The sequence below is a fragment of the Gorilla gorilla genome, chromosome 8 (assembly GCF_029281585.2).
Source record: "Gorilla gorilla gorilla isolate KB3781 chromosome 8, NHGRI_mGorGor1-v2.1_pri, whole genome shotgun sequence".
NCBI lineage: Eukaryota > Metazoa > Chordata > Mammalia > Primates > Hominidae > Gorilla > Gorilla gorilla.
The window spans coordinates 71835325-71854734 of NC_073232.2; the positions used below are offsets into that span (position 1 = coordinate 71835325).

The 19410-nt window shown below is 41.7% G+C and overlaps 1 protein-coding gene and 1 pseudogene across 2 annotated transcripts; one reads left to right on the plus strand and one right to left on the minus strand.

Moving 5' to 3' along the window:
• Positions 1–2015: 2015 nt before the first annotated feature.
• On the minus strand, positions 2016–14526 carry ZNF485 (zinc finger protein 485). 2 transcript variants are annotated; one of them, XM_019035463.4, is made up of 5 exons: positions 14393–14526; positions 13865–13942; positions 12192–12318; positions 11583–11678; positions 2016–4641 (listed from the first exon to the last, which is right to left on the minus strand). In XM_019035463.4, the coding sequence occupies exons 2-5, from the start codon at positions 13886–13888 to the stop codon at positions 3563–3565; spliced, it is 1326 nt and encodes a 441-aa protein (XP_018891008.3). In that variant the 5' UTR covers positions 13889–13942; positions 14393–14526; the 3' UTR covers positions 2016–3562. The 2 variants fall into 2 exon arrangements, with proteins under 2 accessions (XP_018891008.3, XP_055208040.2); XM_055352065.2 differs by lacking the exons at positions 12192–12318; positions 14393–14526 and having other exon boundaries at positions 13865–13936.
• A 110-nt stretch (positions 14527–14636) lies between these two features.
• LOC101146325 (adenylyl cyclase-associated protein 1-like) lies at positions 14637–16328 on the plus strand (annotated as a pseudogene).
• The last annotated feature ends 3082 nt before the right edge of the window (positions 16329–19410 follow it).

Genomic DNA, 19410 nt, shown 5'->3' on the forward strand with positions numbered 1-19410 from the left:
TACTATACATTTTTTTAAAAAAACAGAAATGAGTATCACTAACACAGCACCAGCTAACATTTACCTTGCACTTCGCATCTGGTATTCAGCTAAGCACTTTATAAAATTACCTCCTTTAAACAAAACTAGTTTATTTTTATCTGTACATGGTAGACAATTCAACAGGCTACATAACTAGCCAGTGGTTTCACAAAGTGTAAGAGGTAAGCTGCATCTTGCACCCTGACTCCAAAGATTATACTTCAAAGTTGCTGCCATAAGCTTTCAGATACTGTCCTGTAACCTATTTCTTCATCCAACATATCCACTTTATCCTTTTTAATGGTTGTATCATATTCCATGATAGATCATATTTTCCAAAATTATTGCAATAATATATTCCATCGAATATACTTTTCTGGCAATGTGACTCTGATACTCCTCCGAAGAAGTATGGTCTATGATCCCTCCCCTTTGAGTTTGGACAGGCTTGACTATGGAGAAAGAGACACTGAATTTTTTGTTGTTGTTATCGTTTGTTTGTTTGAGACAAGGTCTCACTCCAGTTGCCCAGACTGGAGTGCAGTGGTGCAATCTTGGTTCACTGTAACCTCTGCCTCCCAGGCTCAAGCAATCCTCCCACCTCAGCCTCCCCAGCACTACAGGCACGTGCCACAGACCTGGCTAATTTTTTTGTATTTTTTTGTAGAGGCAGGGCTTCACCAAGTTGCCAAGACTGGTCTTGAACTCCTGGCCCCAAGCAATCCAGCCACCTCAGCCTCCAAAGTGCTGGGATTACAGGTATGAGCCACCACACCCAGCCGAGATGCTGTTATTTCTGATGCTAGATCACAACAAGCAATAACAGTTTCTCTGCCTGACTCTTCAGAACCCAGGCACCAAGCTGAGGAGGCCTATGCAGCCACATAAAAAGGTCACATGTAGGTGTTCATATGCAACTGCCCTAGCTGAGGTCCCAGCCAACAGCATCAACCACCCAATTTCTGATGGAGCCTTCAGTTGTGTTGTCTGATAGCAACATGCGAACCATACATGTAGGCCGCATATGTAAATTTGAATTTTCTAGTAGTCACATTAAAATTCAATTTTAATACATTGAGTTTAACCTATCTAAAATATAATCAATGTAAAAACCATTAAGATAGTTTAGTTTCTTTTTTTATACAAAGTCTTCGAAATCTGATGCACATTTTATACTTACAGTCCTATTTTCAATCAACACACTAGTCTCCATTCAGACTGGCCTCACTTCAACTGCTCAGTAGCCACTTGTGGCTATCATAGTGTGGCCGCTTCAAATGACCCCACTGACCAACTGTTGATTCCAACCTTGAGTTTTCCCAACTGAAACCCCAGACATCATGGAGTTACAAAACTGTTCCTGCTGTGCCCTTTCTGAAACCTTGACTCACAAAATCTGTGAACACAAATACTGGCAACTAAGTGTGCGACGGTTTATTATACATCTGCAGTAACTGGGATGCTAGCCTATGAGAGTTTCATAACTTATTTAAACATTTCCCTACTTAGATGTTTCTCCCACCTCTTTCCAGGATATTAGTATAACCAATGATGATGAGAAATACAAGCTCTGTAAGTTAGTCAAATTATTTCCTTAAATGTTTGAGGGTGGCATTTCTGGGTCAATGAGAACATACATTTAGATTTACATTCATGTTGCCAAACTGTTATCCAAAGCAGCTTAACCAGTTCTTACCAACAAACATCTATGTGTGTGTAACCGTGCTTCTTTTGATTAAATCTGGCCCTCTGCAATCATGAGTTGAATACTTAGATCCTTTCTTTTCTATTTTATAACATTCCTAAGTTTGCTTTATTGCTTTTACATTTTGAACTATATCTGTGATATATTTTTATCACAAAATATTCAGGCAATGCATTGACTATACAAAAGAAGTACTATACCATTATTCTTTACTTTGGATCCTTTTCAACTTAATGTCATAGACAGCTTTGCCTGTCAGCTCATAAAAGTCTAACTCACCAAATGTTAATTAATTAAAGGACCGTCTTTTAATTAAATGTTGAGTGACTACATGGTAGTCCAAAGACTGCATGTATCTTAAACATTCCTCTGATGACAGATATTACAGTGATTCCACCTCTTCATTACTACAATGCTGTAAAGACCATCTTTACTTTTTAATTAGATTTTAAGTAGAAATGTTAGGTCAAAGGGTCAAAGTTGGCAGGCATAATCATTTATATTTCTTTTTCTGACAACTGTACATTCACATCCAAGACCATTTCTCCACTGGAATTTTTATATTTATGTATTTTAAGGACTCTCTAAATATTCTAAGTGTTACCTGTTAAATATGATGATGGTAATATTTTCTCCAAGTCCAGCCCTTTGTATTTTAATACTACGAAGCCTCTAGTTGCAGAAACTAAAAGCTTTTAGTTTCTGTGTGGCATTTGTCTTATTTTAATGACTTCTGATTTTTCTTATATAGGAAGATAACTATACTAAGTTACAGAAGATACATGAATGATGCTTGATTAAATATTTCATTTCAAAGAACTCAGTCAAAGTCATAATTTCACTTCATCATACCAATGTAAGTCGAGTATCCCTCGTCTGAAATGCGTGAGACCAAAGTATTTAGGATTTCAGACTTTTTTGGACTTTGCAATATTTGCATGCACATAATAAGGAATCTTGGGGGTGCATTTTAACTGCAACCCATCACATAAGGTCTGGTGTAGAATTTTGCACCTGTTGGTGCTCAGACAAATTTTGGATTTTGGAGCACTTCAGATTTCAGATTTTCCAGTTATGGATGCTCAACCTATACTACATCCTCATCAAAGATAACTGCTGTTAGCTGAGTGTGGTGATACGTGCCTGTAGCCCCAGCTACTCCAGAGACTGAAGTGGGAAGGTTGTTCAAGCCCAAGTTCAAAACTACAGTGAGCTATGATCACATGGCACTCCCGCCTGGGCGACAGAGTAAGAGCTAGTTTCTTTAAAAAAAAAAAAAGAGAGAGAGAGAGAGATAACTGCTGTTAAGATTGGTCTTTATTTGTCCAGGTCTTTTTGAATGCATATAATATAGATTTCCTGAAACTTGCTTCTTTAACAAGGGTATATTGGGTATATTATCATGGGTATATTTCTACTGTTGTATTTTTTTACTTAGAGATGGAGTCTTGCTATGTTGCCCAGGCTGGAGTGCAGTGGCTATTCACATGCACAATCATAGTGCATTACAGACTCAAACTCCTGGGCTTAAGCAATCCTGTCTCAGCCTCCCAAGTAACTGGGACTACAGGCATATGCCACCATGCCTGGCTTTGTACAGTATTTACAGCTCCACCTCATTCTTTTCAATTAGTACACAGTATGCTATAACTACTTCCATACTGACATACATTTAGTTTCTTCAAATATTTCACTAGTAGAACCTCACAATGAATATCCTCACAAGTGATACGTTCTCTCAGAAGTACACAGAGTATTTCTGTTAAATGCATAATTTATTTAATGTCTCCTCTATGATGGTCAGAAGGAATAAACTACTCTGCACAATTTGCCACACTAACTACATTTCATGGCTCTTTCTTTATTATGAATTTTCTTATGTTGCTTAAGGGCTGAACTTCGGGGAAAAGCTTTCCCACATTCATTACATTTATAAGGTTTTTCCCCAGTATGGAGTCTCTGATGTTCAACAAGGCCTGAGCTGTGCCGAAAGGCTTTCCCACATTTCTTACAGTGATAGGGTTTTTCTCCAGTATGAATTCTCTGATGTCCAGTAAGGGTTGAGCTCTTTGTAAAGGCCTTCCCACAGTCACGACACTGATACGGTTTATTTCCACTGTGAGTTTTCTGATGACCAGCAAAGGATGAGCTATACCTGAAAGATTTTCCACATTTACTGCAGTGATAGGGTTTCTCCCCAGTATGCATTCTTTGGTGACTAATAAGAGTTGAGCTCTTCCTAAAGGCTTTTCCACATTCATTACACTGATATGGCTTCTCACCAGTATGGATTTTCTGATGTTCCAACACAGTTGAATTATCCCTGAAAGCTCTCCCACACTTGTTACATTTAAAAGGCTTCTCTCCACTATGTATTCTTTCATGACGAGTAAGAGCTGCATTCTGAGCGAAGGCTTTCCCACAGTCATTACATTTGTAGGGTTTCTGGCCAGTATGAATTCTCTGATGACTTAAAAGGATTGAGTTCTTTCTGAAAGTTTTTCCACATTCAATGCATTTGTGGGGTTTCTCCCTAGAATGAATTCTCTGATGGTTGATAAACGTTGAGTGCTTCTTCAGGAACTTCCCACATTCAATACATCTATAAGGCTGTTTGCCTGCATGAACCTTATGGTGATTTAAAAGGGATGAACTGTTCATAAAGGCGATCCCACATTCTTTACATTTATGTGGTTTCTCGCTGGTGTGATTTCTCTGGTGGCTAATAAAGGACGAATTGTATTTAAAGACTTTCCCACATTCCTTGCACTTATAGTTCTTCTCTGTGGAGCTTCTGCCCTCCCAGTCCAGGCCTTTTTCCATCATGACACTTTTCGTTCGCTCTCCCAGAACAGATCCTTCAGAAGTGCTTTGCTTTAGGGCTGACATCTTTGTTTCAAGCCAGTAATCCTGGGCTGAAAGAAAATTTTAAAAATTCAAATGTTCTTTATGTTGAAATGCTGAAAGTGAGAGCTGTGCAAGGACTTGAATAATGTTCTATTCTACATAACTAAAGGTTATGAAAAATTATTAATGTGTCCCACTTGTGATTCTTGCTGAGAAAAGATGGCCAGACTAAGGGCAGGAAAAGGAAGTATGATTTTAAAGAAAAGAAAAGAATCTGTACTATAAACATTGCATTTAAAGAATGCAGTGAGCCCCTAAGAAGTTGCCAAGTTAGGAAGACAACACAGGAAACAGCTAAAAAAGAAAAAAGACAATGTGAGAATAAATACGAAATTGAGGAGAAAGCCCAGAGTCACAAAGCAAGTATAATTACTACTAGGGCAGATTTCTGCAGGTGGTATATTTGAGAACATTATGATGTCACCAAGAACTTGAGAAAAATATTTCTCTGTGAGGATTTAAGAGTGAACCAATATTTAATTGCTCAGTGGAAAAAAGAAAACAGAAAAAAATATTCAAGGAACAAAAATAGTTCTCAGGCCAATAAGATTTTACTATAAACTAAATTTTTAACATATCTAAAAAACAACATACCTATGCCAGGCACGGTGGCTCATGCCTGTAATCCCAGCACTTTGGGAGGCCGAGACGGGTGGATTACTTGAGGTCAGGAGTTCGAGCCCAGCCTGGCCAACATGGCAAAACCCTGTCTCTACTAAAAATGCAAAAACTAGCCAGGCATGGTAGCACATGCCTTTAATCCCAGCTACTCGGGAGGCTGAGGCAGGAGAATCGCTTGAACCCGGGAGGCATAAGTTGCAGTGAGCTGAGATCATGCCACTGCACTCCAGCCTAGGTGACAGAGCAAGACTCTGTCTCAAAAAACAAAAAAAAATTACCAATCAATGGGTGTACTATGTGAATTTTCTCTAGCTTTTTACAAAGTACAGACACAAGACCTAAGACAGACAGAGCGAAATGATTCAAACAAAAACGTTCTGAAAAACTGATAGAGCCAAACTTGTAGTAAAATTAACAATCACCAACCAATTATTTTACTAAATGCACTTTTCTTATAAACATAAGTTGTATCTATCTATACCTAAAGATATATACACATACATATATTTATATGTATTTATACTTAGTAGTCTGGGGAGAAATTCCATGCAATGGATATTAGAGCTAAGACTTATTTTTTCAAGGAAATGTAAGTTGAAGGTGAAGCCCAGTCAGAAACAGCCCACATTCTTCCAATGGCCTTTGATGGGATATGTGTTTAATGTATTATGATCAAACTAGAGAAAATTTCAAGATACTGATTGTAAAGCTGGCAACGTGAAGACACATATGGGCACTTGTTCTATGACAAAGGTGGTCTTGCAAAGCAGTGAGGAAGAGGAGGTTCTGCATGAGTACATTTTAGGATAAAAAAAATATATAAACCCTAACTCATATGATGCACAGAAATCCATTCTAAGAGGATGGTAAATGTAAACATAAAAACCAAATAATAAAGCTTCTAGAAATTAACACAGAAGAATATCTTCATGATCTTGGGAAAAGAAAAAATATTAAAATCACAAAAATAATAAATGTTAATAAATAATTGTTAATATATAATTTAAAATAAACATTTTAAATAAAGCATGACACAAAAAAGCACTGACAAAAAAGAAAGGGATTGATCAACTGGAAGAACTGGGCTTGGCACGGTGGCTCATGCCTGTAATCCCAGCACTTTGGGAGGCTGAGGCAGGAGGATGGCTTGAGGCCAGGAGGTCCAGACCCACCACATGGGCAACACAGCAAGTCTCCATCTCTACAGAAAAAAACATGTTTTGAATTAGCTGAGCATGGTGGCATGTGTCTGTAGTCCCAGCTACTCAGGAAGCTGAGACAGGATTGCTTGAGCCCAGAAAAAGGAAGAACTGCTATTCATCAAGACCATTAACAGTCGGTAACAACAGAGAGAGGGATGGTACAATACATGTAATCAATAACAGGCTCTTCAAATAGTTACCTAATCAGAGATGCTCTATAGGGACCAATAAATATTCTAAAAGGTCTTTTTTTTTTTTTTTTTTGATACGGAGTCTCACTCTGTCACCCAGACTGAGTGCAATGGCGCAATCTCAGCTCACTGCAACCTCCAACTCCCAGGTTCGAGCAATTCTCCTGGCTTAGCTCCCCGAGTAGCTGGGACTACAGGTGTGTGCCACCACACCCAGCTAATTTTTTGTCTTTTTAGTAGAGACAGGGCTTCACCATGTTGGCCAGGCTGGTCTCGAACTCCTGACCTCAGGTGATCCGCCCACGTCAGCCTCCCAAAGTGCTGGGATTACAAGCGTGAGCCACCATGCCCAGCCCTAAAATGTCTTTAACCTCATTAGATATAGAGACATGGATATGAAAACCACAATGAGGCACACAGAACATCTACCAGAATGACTAACTTCACAAGACTGACCACAGGAAGTGCTGGCCAGGACATGGAACAAGGAGTGCTCTCACACACTGATGAAGGAGTATAACTGGGTACAAAACTCTGGAAGATTATCTGACATTATATACTAAAGCTGAATACATGCCCAACAGAAATGTAGCCACGTAGGAACCAAAAAATAAAGTATAAGAATGTTTACAGCACTTGCAATAGCCAAAAGCTGGAAAATGCCATATATGCATCTGAATGTAAGAGAGAAACTGCAGTAGAGTCGCACAATGAGTCACTCTAGAACAGTGATTTTCCAAGCATGGGCTCCAGCCCCGCAGCACCAGCATCAGCATGCCTGAGAACCTGCTGAATAAAGAACTCTGCAGGGGGCCCCGCAACTGTACTGCAGCATGCATTCTGAGGCACGCTACAGTTTTCAGAAGCGTTGATCTACAGCAAAGAAATAACTAAAAATGAATTTGAAAACATGTTATGCATAAGCCAGACCAAAAATTATATGTACTATATGATACCATTCACATAAAGTTAAAAACAGGCAAAAATAAATTATAGTGTTAGTTCAAGGGGAGGAGAATGGACAATAATTGGGAGGAATTATGATGTGATTTACTCGGGTATTGCCAAAGTTCTATTTTTTAACCTAAGTTTTGGTTACATGGGTATAGAGTTTTAAAATACTAATTTAGGCTGTATACATATTTTATCAGCTTTTCTATATATGTGTTAATTTTTTTAAAGGCTTTAAGAAAAGGAGAGTCTAGCTTATCAATCTCTTAGTACTTCAATCACAGAAATCAAAACACAAATTGTAAAATATCTAAAAAACGATAATGAAAGCTCTACATACTGTAACCTACTGAATATAACTAAAACATTACATAGACAAAGTTTAAGGCTTTAAATATTTATATTACATCAGTAAGAAAGAAGAAAAATCAATGAATGAATAACTAAAATGTTTAGGAGAAAGTAAATAAACCCAAGGAAAGCAAAAGGGAAAAGGAACTTAAGATTCAAAACACAGAAAACAGTAACACTAATAAATACATCCAAATGCTTTTGTTCAAAAAAATAAAACAGAGCTAATAAAGGGGAAATAGGAAAATATAGGAAATGGAAAAAAGACAAAGTAAGAAATCAGGAAAAAGTAACCAAAGATGTGGAGAATATTACTAAGAGTTATAAAAAGCTACTTTGTTCAACACAAGTAACTTATGACCTTGAATTACTGGATGCTTTTTAGGAAATTATAAATTACTAAAACTGTTTCGTAGAGAGAGAAAATCTATTTGGACAAGTCACTATTGACAACACTGTCAAAAAAAGTACCCCCAATTCCTCCCCTCTGCTCCACATCACAATAAACAAGCAAAAATGGGACAAAGGACCCAAACCTTTAAGGAACAGCTATCATGTGAGTTAAACTAGACTAAAGGATAAAAATATGAAAGACCAAAAAAAGTTTTATGAAAGTATTACAAAATTAAAATCAAAGCCCAATGAAAATGGGCAGATGAAAAAGAAAATGTAAATACATTTAAGTATCAGTGCAAAAATTTAAATAAAAAATTGGCAAACAGAATCATCCACTGTCATATTCAGAGAATGATATAATGTGTCATGGCCAAGATAATTGAGAATAAAATCTACCACAGAAACAGATCAAAATGGAAAAGACAGATATTTCCATATACCTTGAAAAGGCATTTAATAAAATTCAGCAATCATGCTTGATTTAAAAAACTAAAATTTCTTAACAAAATATGTGAATGAAATACTTCCTTTAAATAACAATGTAGGTGTATCCCAACTCAACAGCCAGCTCAAATGAGAAGGCCAGACACAATGCAAAGATGCAAAGACAAGCATATCCATCATTACCTTTGTTAATATAAAGCTGATATAAAACAAACTTTTTAAAAAAAAATCTGTGATATATATGATATACAATTAATTTCCTGAATGTATAAAGAACCCTTCACACTGACAATAAAAAGACCAACAATCTAACAGTAAAACGGGCAAAGGACTGAACAGGCAGTTCTCAGGAAAGATAAATACAACGGTTGCTGAAAATGTTGAAACATGCTAAATCACACTCCTGATAAGAGAAAGGCAAATTAAAATTACAATAAAATATTTTCACCTCTCAGATTTGCAAGGATCAAAGCATATAAGACACTGCTGACAAGCTATAAGAGTGGCACTCATATGTTGTCATTAGGAGTATAAACGTATTATCTTTATGAATAGTGGAAATACCCACCAAATTTGGTGGATTTAAAAATTTTAACCTTTAACAATTCTTATAGGAATTTATTCTATAGATTTACTTGTACACAAGAGAATTGATGTGTATGAGGATAATCACTGCAACATTGTTCAGAGTCATTATGTCCACTAAAGATAACTGATTACATAAATTATAGGACATCCATAAAGTGGAACACTATGCAGGCATCAAAAAGAAAGATAAGCTGGCATGGTGACGCACGCCTGTAATCCCAGTACTTTGGGAAACTGAGGCAAGAGGATTGCTTGAGGCCACGAGTTCCAGACCAGCCTGGGCAAAATAGCAAGATCTCACCTCTACAAAAAAAAATTTAAGAATAAATAAATAAAATTAAAAATAAAAAAATTTAGCCAGGTGTGGTAGCATGCTCCTGTGGTCCCAGCTACTCAGGAGGCTGAGGCAGGAGGATCACTTGAGCCAGGAGGTCAAGGTTGCAGTGCGCCATGATCATACCACTGTACTTCAGCCTAGGAAACAGTGAGACTCTGTCCCCAAAAGAAAGAAAGAAAGAGAGAGAGGAGAGAGAGAGAGAAGCTCTAAACAATATAGTTATGTCAAATGACTTCTAAGACATAAATGCCAAAGTAACAGGCAAAAGAGCGTGCTACCATGTGCTTAAAGAATTCATGGATACTCTCACAAAGTATACATCACACCTACAAATCTCCACAAGAAACTGACACAGGGATGCCTCTGGGGAGGGGAACTGAGTGATGAGAAAGGTATGTGAAGGAGACTGCATACCATTTGAACCATCTGAATGTGGTACCATAAGCATGTCTAACAACTAACAGAAAGGGAAATATACACACACAAAAAAAAACATAAAATACTGACTGGTTGTGAAGTCTTTGTAGAAAGATTTACTAGTCCTCTAAGCAGATGAAAGAAATATTAGGGGAAACATCGCTTGTTTTCATTACATCCAAGTTTTAAACATTCTATTTCAAATAACCAAAATTAAAACAGAAAGAACAAAGAATAAAGAAGACTGAGTGACTTTTGTTACTATATAAAGAATCTACACAAGAATTTAGGGGAGAAATGTTAAACACAGTAAGAATAAAAGGAATTACTTCAAAAGCATCCCACCCACAACCAGCAAAGACCTAGGTTAAGCAAGACTATGTATTACTGGTATTTTACATGAAATACAGTTATAAACATTCTCCTGAAGAGGATAGAGGCAAAGTGACAATTAGAGTCTTAGAAGAAAAAAATACTGGCAGGAAAAATATTTTAGGTGAGAGAAATATTCAGGCTTAGAGATTTAGAAATGAACTATGGCACAGAGAAAGTGACATACAAAAACATATACAAAGTATACACAGAAAAAAATGAGAGCCAAGAGCAAAGGACAGTAGAAAAGACAAATAAAAGAAGATCCCTAAGAAAAGGAAAGAAAATGCTTCCCCAACAATGTGTTTGCCAAAAGTCGCAATTACCTGAGAGCTAAAAAACCATGCTTATGTTTGGAATCTGCGACTACCACCAGGAAGTGGTATATAGTGAGTTAGCAAGCTTCCATGAGAGACTGGGTAAGGAATGGAAAATGAACATGGGCCAGGCATGGTGGCTCACACCTGTAATCCCAGCACTTTGAGAGGCCAAGGTGGAAGGACCACTTGAGGCCAGGAGTTCGAGACCAGCCGTGACTAATATAGCGAGACTCCATCTCTACATAAAATAAAAATTTAAAAATTAGCCAAGCATTGTGATGGACACCTGTAGTCCCAGCTACTCCTACTCAGGGGCCTGAGGCAGGAGGATGGCTTGAGTCCAGACTTTGAGGTTGCAGTGAGCTACGATTACACTCCAGCCTGGGCGACAGGGCGAGATTGTCTCAAAAAATATAAAGAAAAGAAAGAAAGAAAATGGACCAGAAGTAGAAAGAAACAAAAGATAGCCTGGTGAATGCCTGGAAAGAGAGAGAGAAAAATCACATAAAGAGCTTGAGGATTTCAGAAGGCTGGGAGATGGCACAGATGGGCCTGAGGCCCTCAGGAAGGCAGCAGCCCTCCCAAGTGCAGAAAGACTGGGGAGAAAAGCGGCCAGCCACTTGACAGGAGGATGACATCAAAAGAGGAAACCAGTGCCTTTCTGCACCAACAGGGCACTCAAAGATGAGCTTTCCACTCAGGAACCCCCGTACTGCTCCGTGTGCTCAGCTTCTGCTGGGATGTTCCCCACCCACTCACCTGCATGTGTGCCTGATGGAGCCTCTCGCATCTCAGTCCAGGGCTCTGCCCCTTGCTCCAACTGAGTAATTAGTTTTGGTTTGGAAGAGAGAAGCCCTGTTCATAAAGAAAAAGGATCTTAGAGGAAGAAAAAAAAATGAATGAAAAGGAATGTCATGGCGGTTACAAGCACAAGCAGTCATCCCAGACCTCAGTGTCAACTTGAGCATCTGCAAGGAGCATGGACAGGTCAGAGAGGCCTAGAGGGTGGCACCCAGGATGTCCAACTCATGGAGTAAAGCAAATGGAGGAGGCAAAGTCAACTAGAAAACCAGGTCCTCCTGGAGGGCGAGAAACTCCTATTTTGGGAGGCAGATGAATCATGACACAGAAACATTCCAGAACTGGGCTAGTTGGCACCACAAAGCTACCCATCCTAACTCTGTATGGCTCTGACCTTTCTTGAGGGGTGTAAGGGGCATAAACTCCAGCCTCTAAGCCCATACTTAAGAAAAACAAAACAAAAAGCACATCATTTAAGATTTTTTCAATACCCCAAACCATTCACCCTGTGAAAACACAAAGTTGCCCAGCAGACCAATCCTGAGTCAAGGAGAAAGCCATCCTCACCCACAGACACCAGATTCCCATAGTTCTCCAGCATCACATCCCTGTACAGGGCCCGCTGAGCAGCATCCAGGTGTCTCCACTCAATCCGGGTAAAGGCCACAGCCACATCCCCAAATGTCAGCGGTCCCTGCAAAACCAAACCCAATTCTGCTCATCCGGGAACCCCTGAGGGAGGCATCCCAAGAGAAGGAAGCAAGGTGGTCAAAGCCAGCTTCTGACAGTTCCAACAGTGCTCATGGAAACCAACAAGTAAAAGCTGAGGGCTGAGGGGATGTGCGACTCCTCCCTTGAGCGGGTTCTTCCCGCATGCCTGTCCTGCTCCCTCCTCCAGGCCTAGCCTCTGCTCACTCCACCCTTCATGTCACCTCATCAAAAAGGTCTTCTCTTTCTCCACCCCATCCTCTGCCACTCAGTCTCGAAACCCATTTCACTTTTCTTCACAGGATTTCTCACCACCTGGCAGGAGAGGTTTGCACTGACTGTCAGCATCCTCTCTAATGTGAGCTCCAGGGGGACGGTGTGGGTCACTGCTGCCTCCCAGCCAAAAACACTGCCTGACACAGAAGTGTTCAGGCTTTATTCAATCAACAAATGAATAGAAACTTTGAAAAGACGTGGAAAGTGATTAGCTTTATCCGAGAATTTACAAGGAGTATGATCTGACTCTGGGGCAGAATATTTTTAAAAAAGAAAAAAAAATTGCTTTTCATAACAGTAACAACTTACTATGTACCAGCCACGGTGCTAAACCCTGAGATACATATCATCTCTCTAAATTTCTGCTGTAACTATATAAAGTAAAATCTATTTCGTAGCTAAAGACACAAAGGTTCAGAGAGTTGGAAGAACTTGCTCAAGGTCCCAGGGCTGGTTGAAGGCACAGTATAAAAGGAAGCTACAAAAAGTGGTAATGAAACTAGAACAAATTGGAATGGCTATGAAATATTAAAAGAAAAAATGAGTAAGCCTTAAAAAAATGAAAAGTGTGTTTCAAATGAAATTACTTGACTTGTTAGAGCAGTAGAAATGTAGGTGATCTTTAATTTTTTTAATTTTATTTGTATAATAGACACTCAAATGTTTATCACTTCCTTTCAAAATACCAATTATTTAATCAGCTTCTCAAAATCCTTCAAAACCTAGTTTTCTCCAGGATAAAAGCAAACTCCAGTCTGGGATTCTAGACCATGAATGTTTCCAACTTTCTCAGACCAGTTTGTTCATGGTCCCGCCATAATGACTTCATTCAGGCAGCGCTTTCCCCTAGTATCCTCTGCAATTATGCAAATCTCATTTATTCTTCAGGAAGAACTAAGGCGCCCACTACTCCACCCCTCCCACCCTACCACACACTAAAGGTCAAGAGAGCGCTGCTATCACCCTATGTCTTTATGGCCTGCCTACGTCTTTATATGCTAACGTGTATTTTTTTCATCCTCTGCCAGTTTGCAAAGCACTTTTCTGTTTCTAGCACTCTAGAAAACATGGGTAGCAATAATCTACTTGGTGAATGACTACGTAATGGGTAGACAGGACGGAAATCGCGGGACCCATCCAGGATTGGTTCGGGTAGCTTTGTCCACACACAGGACAGGGCATTGTCCGGGCAAGAGGCATAAACCCCACCTCGCTGAAACACGTGGCTTCTCAAGAAATGGAAAAATCAAACTTGCCTGGATCTGGGCTCTTGGGGCCATCTGTCTCCTGAACTGTTCTCCCAGGCAAGGGCAGAGAATCCTGCGTAAGTCAATCTGGGAAAGAAGAGAGGAAATTGAGGAAGTCCCTCCGTGCCCTAGCCTAGCTAGAATCTGCCCTCTGGACCAGGCCCCCGCCCGCCCGTTCCCTCCACAGGTGGGCAGACAGGTCCAGGTGGGTACGCTCGGGAAGAAAGGAAAGGGAACGCCTGCTGGGATCCGGCCTGGACTGCAGCCAGCTCCACGCCAAACACTTTTGGCAGCACCGGGGGACGGCCTTGTCAGTGGCCCAATCTGTCGGCCGGGGCGCAAGGCTGGAGGGCTCTGTGATGCACCAGCCTCGAGCGGTCGCTCCACACGGCGCAGCCACTGCGGGTGGGCACTGCCCACCGCCGCCTTCCCCTCCCACCCCGGCTCGCCCCTCGACCCGCCCCTGGGAAAGGCGGGGAGCACCCGCCAGGGGCTCGAGGCTTCAGGGACCCAGCCTGACCGCGGCCGCTCACGAACCGAACCGAGCCGGCAGGGCTGCAGAGCTGCACGCCCAGAGAGACAGCGACCACACCACGCTGTTCCGACAGTAACCACCAGCCAGGGGCTGGTGCAGCGCTCGCACCACGCGGAGACAGGCTGGACCGGAAGCGGAAGTGGCTGAGGCCGCGGAGGCCTCTGGGAAACGTAGTCTGGGCCGCTTGGGGGTCTTAGGGGCTCCATCCGCAGAGCAGGTTGGCATCACCTGGGAATCTTTGAAAAGTGAAGGTGCGGGAAGTGGAGAGCGGCTGATCGCAGTCGGGAGGTGATACATTATGACTGACATGCAAAATCTGGTAAAAAATTGGACAGGGCAGTGGGCCGCCTGGAGGCAGTATCCCATACCTCTGACATGCACCGTGGATATGGAGATAGTCCTTCAAAAGCAGGAGCAGCTCCATATGCGCAGGCATTTGACTCGCTGCTTGCCTGCCCTGTGGCAGAGTACTTGAAGATCAGTAAAGAGATTGGGGAAGACGTGCAGAAAGATGTGGAGATGGTACACACAGGTTTGAAGTTGGAGTGAGCTCTCTTGGTTACAGCTTCTCAGTGTCAATAGCCGGCAGGTAATAAGCTTTCCGATTTGTTGGCACCTATCTCAGAGCAGATCAAAGAAGTGATAACCTTTTGGGAGAAGAACCGAGGCGGCAAGTTGTTTAATCAGCTGTCAGCTGTCAGTGAAAGTATCCAGGCCCTAGGCTGGGTGGCTATGGCTCCCAATCCTGGCCCTTATGTGAAAGAAATGAATCATGCTGCTGTGTTTTATACAAACTGAGTCCTTAAAGAGTACAAAGATGTGGATAAGAAGCATGTAGACTGAGTCAAAGCTTATTTAAGTATATGCACAGAGCTGCAGGCTTACATTAAGGAGTTCCATACCACCAGACTGCCTGGAGCAAAACGGGGCCTGTGACAAAAGAACTGAGTGGACTGCCATCTGGACCCTCTGCTGGATCAACTACTCCTCCCCCACCACCAGGCCCCCCTCCTCCACTAGTCTCTGTCAGTTCAGGCTCAGATGAGTCCACTTCCCTCTCAGCACTGTTTGCGCAGATTAATCAGGGGGAGAGCATCACACATGCCCTGAAACGTGTATCTGATGACATGAAGACTCACAAGAACCCTACCCTGAAGGCTCAGAGTGGTCCAGTACGCAGTGGCCCCAAGCCATTCTCTGCACCTAAACCCCAAACCAGCCACAAAGAAGGAGCCAGCTGTACTTGAACTGGAGGGCAAGAAGTGGAGAGTGGAAAATCGGGAAAATGTTTCCAATCTGGTGATTGATGACACAGAGCTGAAACAAGCGGCTTACATATACAAGTGTGTCAACACGATGTTGCAAATCAAGGGCAAAATTAACTCCATTACAGTAGATAATTGTAAGAAACTTGGTCTGGTATTCGATGATATGGTGGGCATTGTGGAGATAATCAACAGTAGGGATGTCAAAGTTCAGGTGATGAGTAAAGTGCCAACCATTTCCGTCAACAAAACAGATGGCTGCCACGCTTACCTGAGCAAGAATTCCCTGGATTGTGAAATAGCCAGTGCCAAATCTTCTGAGATGAATGTCCTCATTCCTACAGAAGGCGGTGACTTTAATGAATTCCCAGTTCCTGAGCAGTTCAAGACCCTCTGGAATGGGCAGAAGTGTGTCGCCACAGTGACAGAAATTGCTGGATAAGCGAAGTGCCACTGGGTTCTTTGCCCTCCCTTCACACCATGGGATAAATCTGTATCAAGACGGTTCTTTTCTAGATTTCCTCTACCTTTCTGCTCTTAAAACCGCTTCTCTGCTCTGAAAAGCACAGCTACCTGCCTTCACTGAAATATACCTCAGATTTGCAGTGGGATAGCAGGTCAGTTGATCTTCTGCAGGAAGGTGCAGCTTTTCCAAATCAGCTCAACTGCCGACCAGGACTAATGATGCATTTTAGCTTTGAGCTTTGGGGGTTATTCTACCAACAAACAGTCCACTGGGAAGAAAACAGTCCCAGGAATTAACAGATCAGAATGTTCACACTGGTTAATCTTTTTCTGACAATGAGCATGAAGGTAGCAGAAGCTGGTGTGTTTCCAGATGGTTCTTCTAACCAAACTAATTTTTCACTATTGACAAGTGAGGCAAGGATTGCACTGGACCAAAGGCTGAGGCTTGGCCATCTAGCATTCCACGCGAAATTGTTTCCTATAAGCATTCCTTTTATTCACTATTCTATCCTGGGTCTGCCTCAACCATGAGATAGGAGAGTCTCCGGTACTAGCTGCTGTAGCAGTGCCCTTCATCCAGGGCAGTTAAAGGAGTATTCGACCCTTTCTTTCTCTGGGATCCGTGCCCAGCACCTTCCTACAGAGATGAAAAAAAAAAAAAGGAAAAACAACACTCCATTCCAAGGAGTCTGGGATTCCTGAATCCTCTTTCCCTGCTAGGTGCCTGTCACCTGTCTTCACTGCCTCCTTTTCCCTGTCACACTCACCAGCTTATGGTTTCTGTCCAAGCACCTGAACAGGGGACCAAAACCTCCACTGCAAGCTGCTTTTAGGTCTTGATTTATGTAAGAATCTTGCACAGCACTGCTAATGTAAATTTCAGTTTTTTCCCTCTAGGACAAACACTTACCAAAATATGCAACTTTTTTGGTGGGAAGAGAGATTGTCCTGTGATTTCCACCCATTTCCTGATCCTGTGGAAATAAATCTTTATGTACTTAAAGTTGTACAGAAAATAGAATAAAATAAATACCAAAAATAAAAAAGCAAAGTGAAGGTACCTGGGTCCCAGCTTCAGAGATTCTGAATTAATTGCCCTAAGTGTGGTCCTGGCATTCGGATTTTTTAAAGCCCCCAAGTGGTTCTAATGTACTGCTTAGGTTGACATCTGCCACCAGAAACCGATACGGAAAGTATGAGAGACATATTTTATGTGCCTTTGGATAGCTATTTGTTTCCAAATAATCCTGTTTTTATTTCATACAAATAAAAAGCATGTTAGAAAAGTACATCACCTAGAACACTAAAAACATTATTTCCTCACCTTTTGCTGACATAGAAAATGAAAGTAGGTTGAATCTGTTTTAACAAATGTATTATTTTCTAGGAAAAACATATGTCTCTATTTATTAACTCCAGGAATTGGAAAGCTAAGGGAGGAAAATGTATCTCTCTCATTCAATTAGGGCCTTTTTTTTTTAAGAAAATTTCTCAGGATGGTGTGTTCATTTACCAATTTGCCAGTGATTGACCAAAGACCCACTGCGTGCTACTCACTTCTGGATGCTAAGGATAGAACAGCTGACAAGCGTCCCTCCTAGACTAAAGTGGAGTCAGGCTCCTTTGCATCCTCCTTTCAACTATGCCTTGTCTTGGCCTGGTGAGCCGAGTGTTAGCCAAGAATCCTACAAAGCCACTTTATCAAGAATCATGGCCAGGCATGGTGGTTCACACCTGTAATCCTAGGACTTTGGGAGGCTGAGGCGGGCGGATTGCCTGAGCTCAGGAGTTCGAGACCAGCCTGGGCAACACAGTGAAACCCCATCTCTACTAAAATACAAAAGAAATTAGCTAGGCGTGACAGCGTGTGCCTATAGTTCCAGCTACTCGGGAGGCTGAGACAGGAGAATTGCTTGAACCTGGGAGGTGGAGGTTGCAGTGAGCTGACATCGCACCACTGCACTCCATCCTAAGTGACAGAGCGAGACTCTACAAAAACAAAAGAATCACACTTTTTCCATCACACTTTTTCCATCCCACTTTTTCCAGCAAGGGCACCTAAGGACCAGTCTTTCCTTACTTTGGCGTCTGGATCCAGAATCTGCATTTATTTATATATGGCTACCATTTGCTGAGTCCAGAGGACATGCAGAGCCTTTTACATACATCATTACACTGAGCTCTCACCACCAAAGAAGGTACAATTATTATTCTCATTTTGCAGATGAGGAAATTGGCTCAGAGAACGTAACTTGTCTTTGGTCCCTCACCTAGTAAATAGCAGAGCTGGGTACCAACAGTCATTGTTGGATCCCAAAGCAAAGTTGCCCCCATTGGCTTTCCATCATTCCTCGACTGTCTGAACTCCTTGCCTAACCTGCGGGGCCCTCCACCCTTTCCTGCCTGCTTTGCCATCCTCACCTCTCCCTCGGCCAGAGCTCATGTGGCTGTGCCCCAGCGGCTTCCTTAGCCCCTTGCTCACCAAGCTTCACACCACCTAGGGAGCTGGACCCATGCAGGAGCTGCCCTGGGCTCTTCCTTCTGCTTGCCTAACTTGGGCCCCCACTCTTGTCCTGGCCAACTCCTCTCCATCCTTCCTATCTGAACTAAAATATCAATTTCACTTCTGTGGCCCAAGACTAAGAGACATCTTCTCTTAGTACACTCCACTATAAGTGCTCCTGTGTGGGGCTTGAACAAAGTGTCAATTGCCAGTGGACAGATGTAGGCAGAGCCTGCAGGAGTTACGTCAATCATTTGAAAAGAACATTATTTACTGATAATAGAGATTAAGGACTCAAAATGGGGTGTTGGGAGCAAGCCCCGCCAAAATCCAGCCATAAACTGGCCCCAAAACTGGCCATAAACAAAATCTCTGCAGCACTGTAACATGTTCATAATGGCCCTAATGCTCACACTGGAAGGTTGTGGGTTTACGGGAATGAGGACAAGGAACACCTGGCCCGCCCAGGGCAGAAAACAGCTTAAAGGCATTCTTAAGCCACAAACAATAGCATGAGCGACCTGTGCCTTAGGACATGCTCCTGCTGCAGTTAACTACGGCAACCTGTTCCTTTAATTCGGCCCATCCCTTCGTTTCCCATAAGGGATACTTTTAGTTAATTTAACATCTATAGAAACAATGATAATGACTGGTTTGCTGCTAATAAATATGTGGGTAAATCTCTGTTCGGGGCTCTCAGCTCTGAAGGCTGTGAGACCCCTGATTTCCCACTTGACACCTCTATATTTCTGTATGTGTGTCTTTAATTCCTCTAGCACCACTG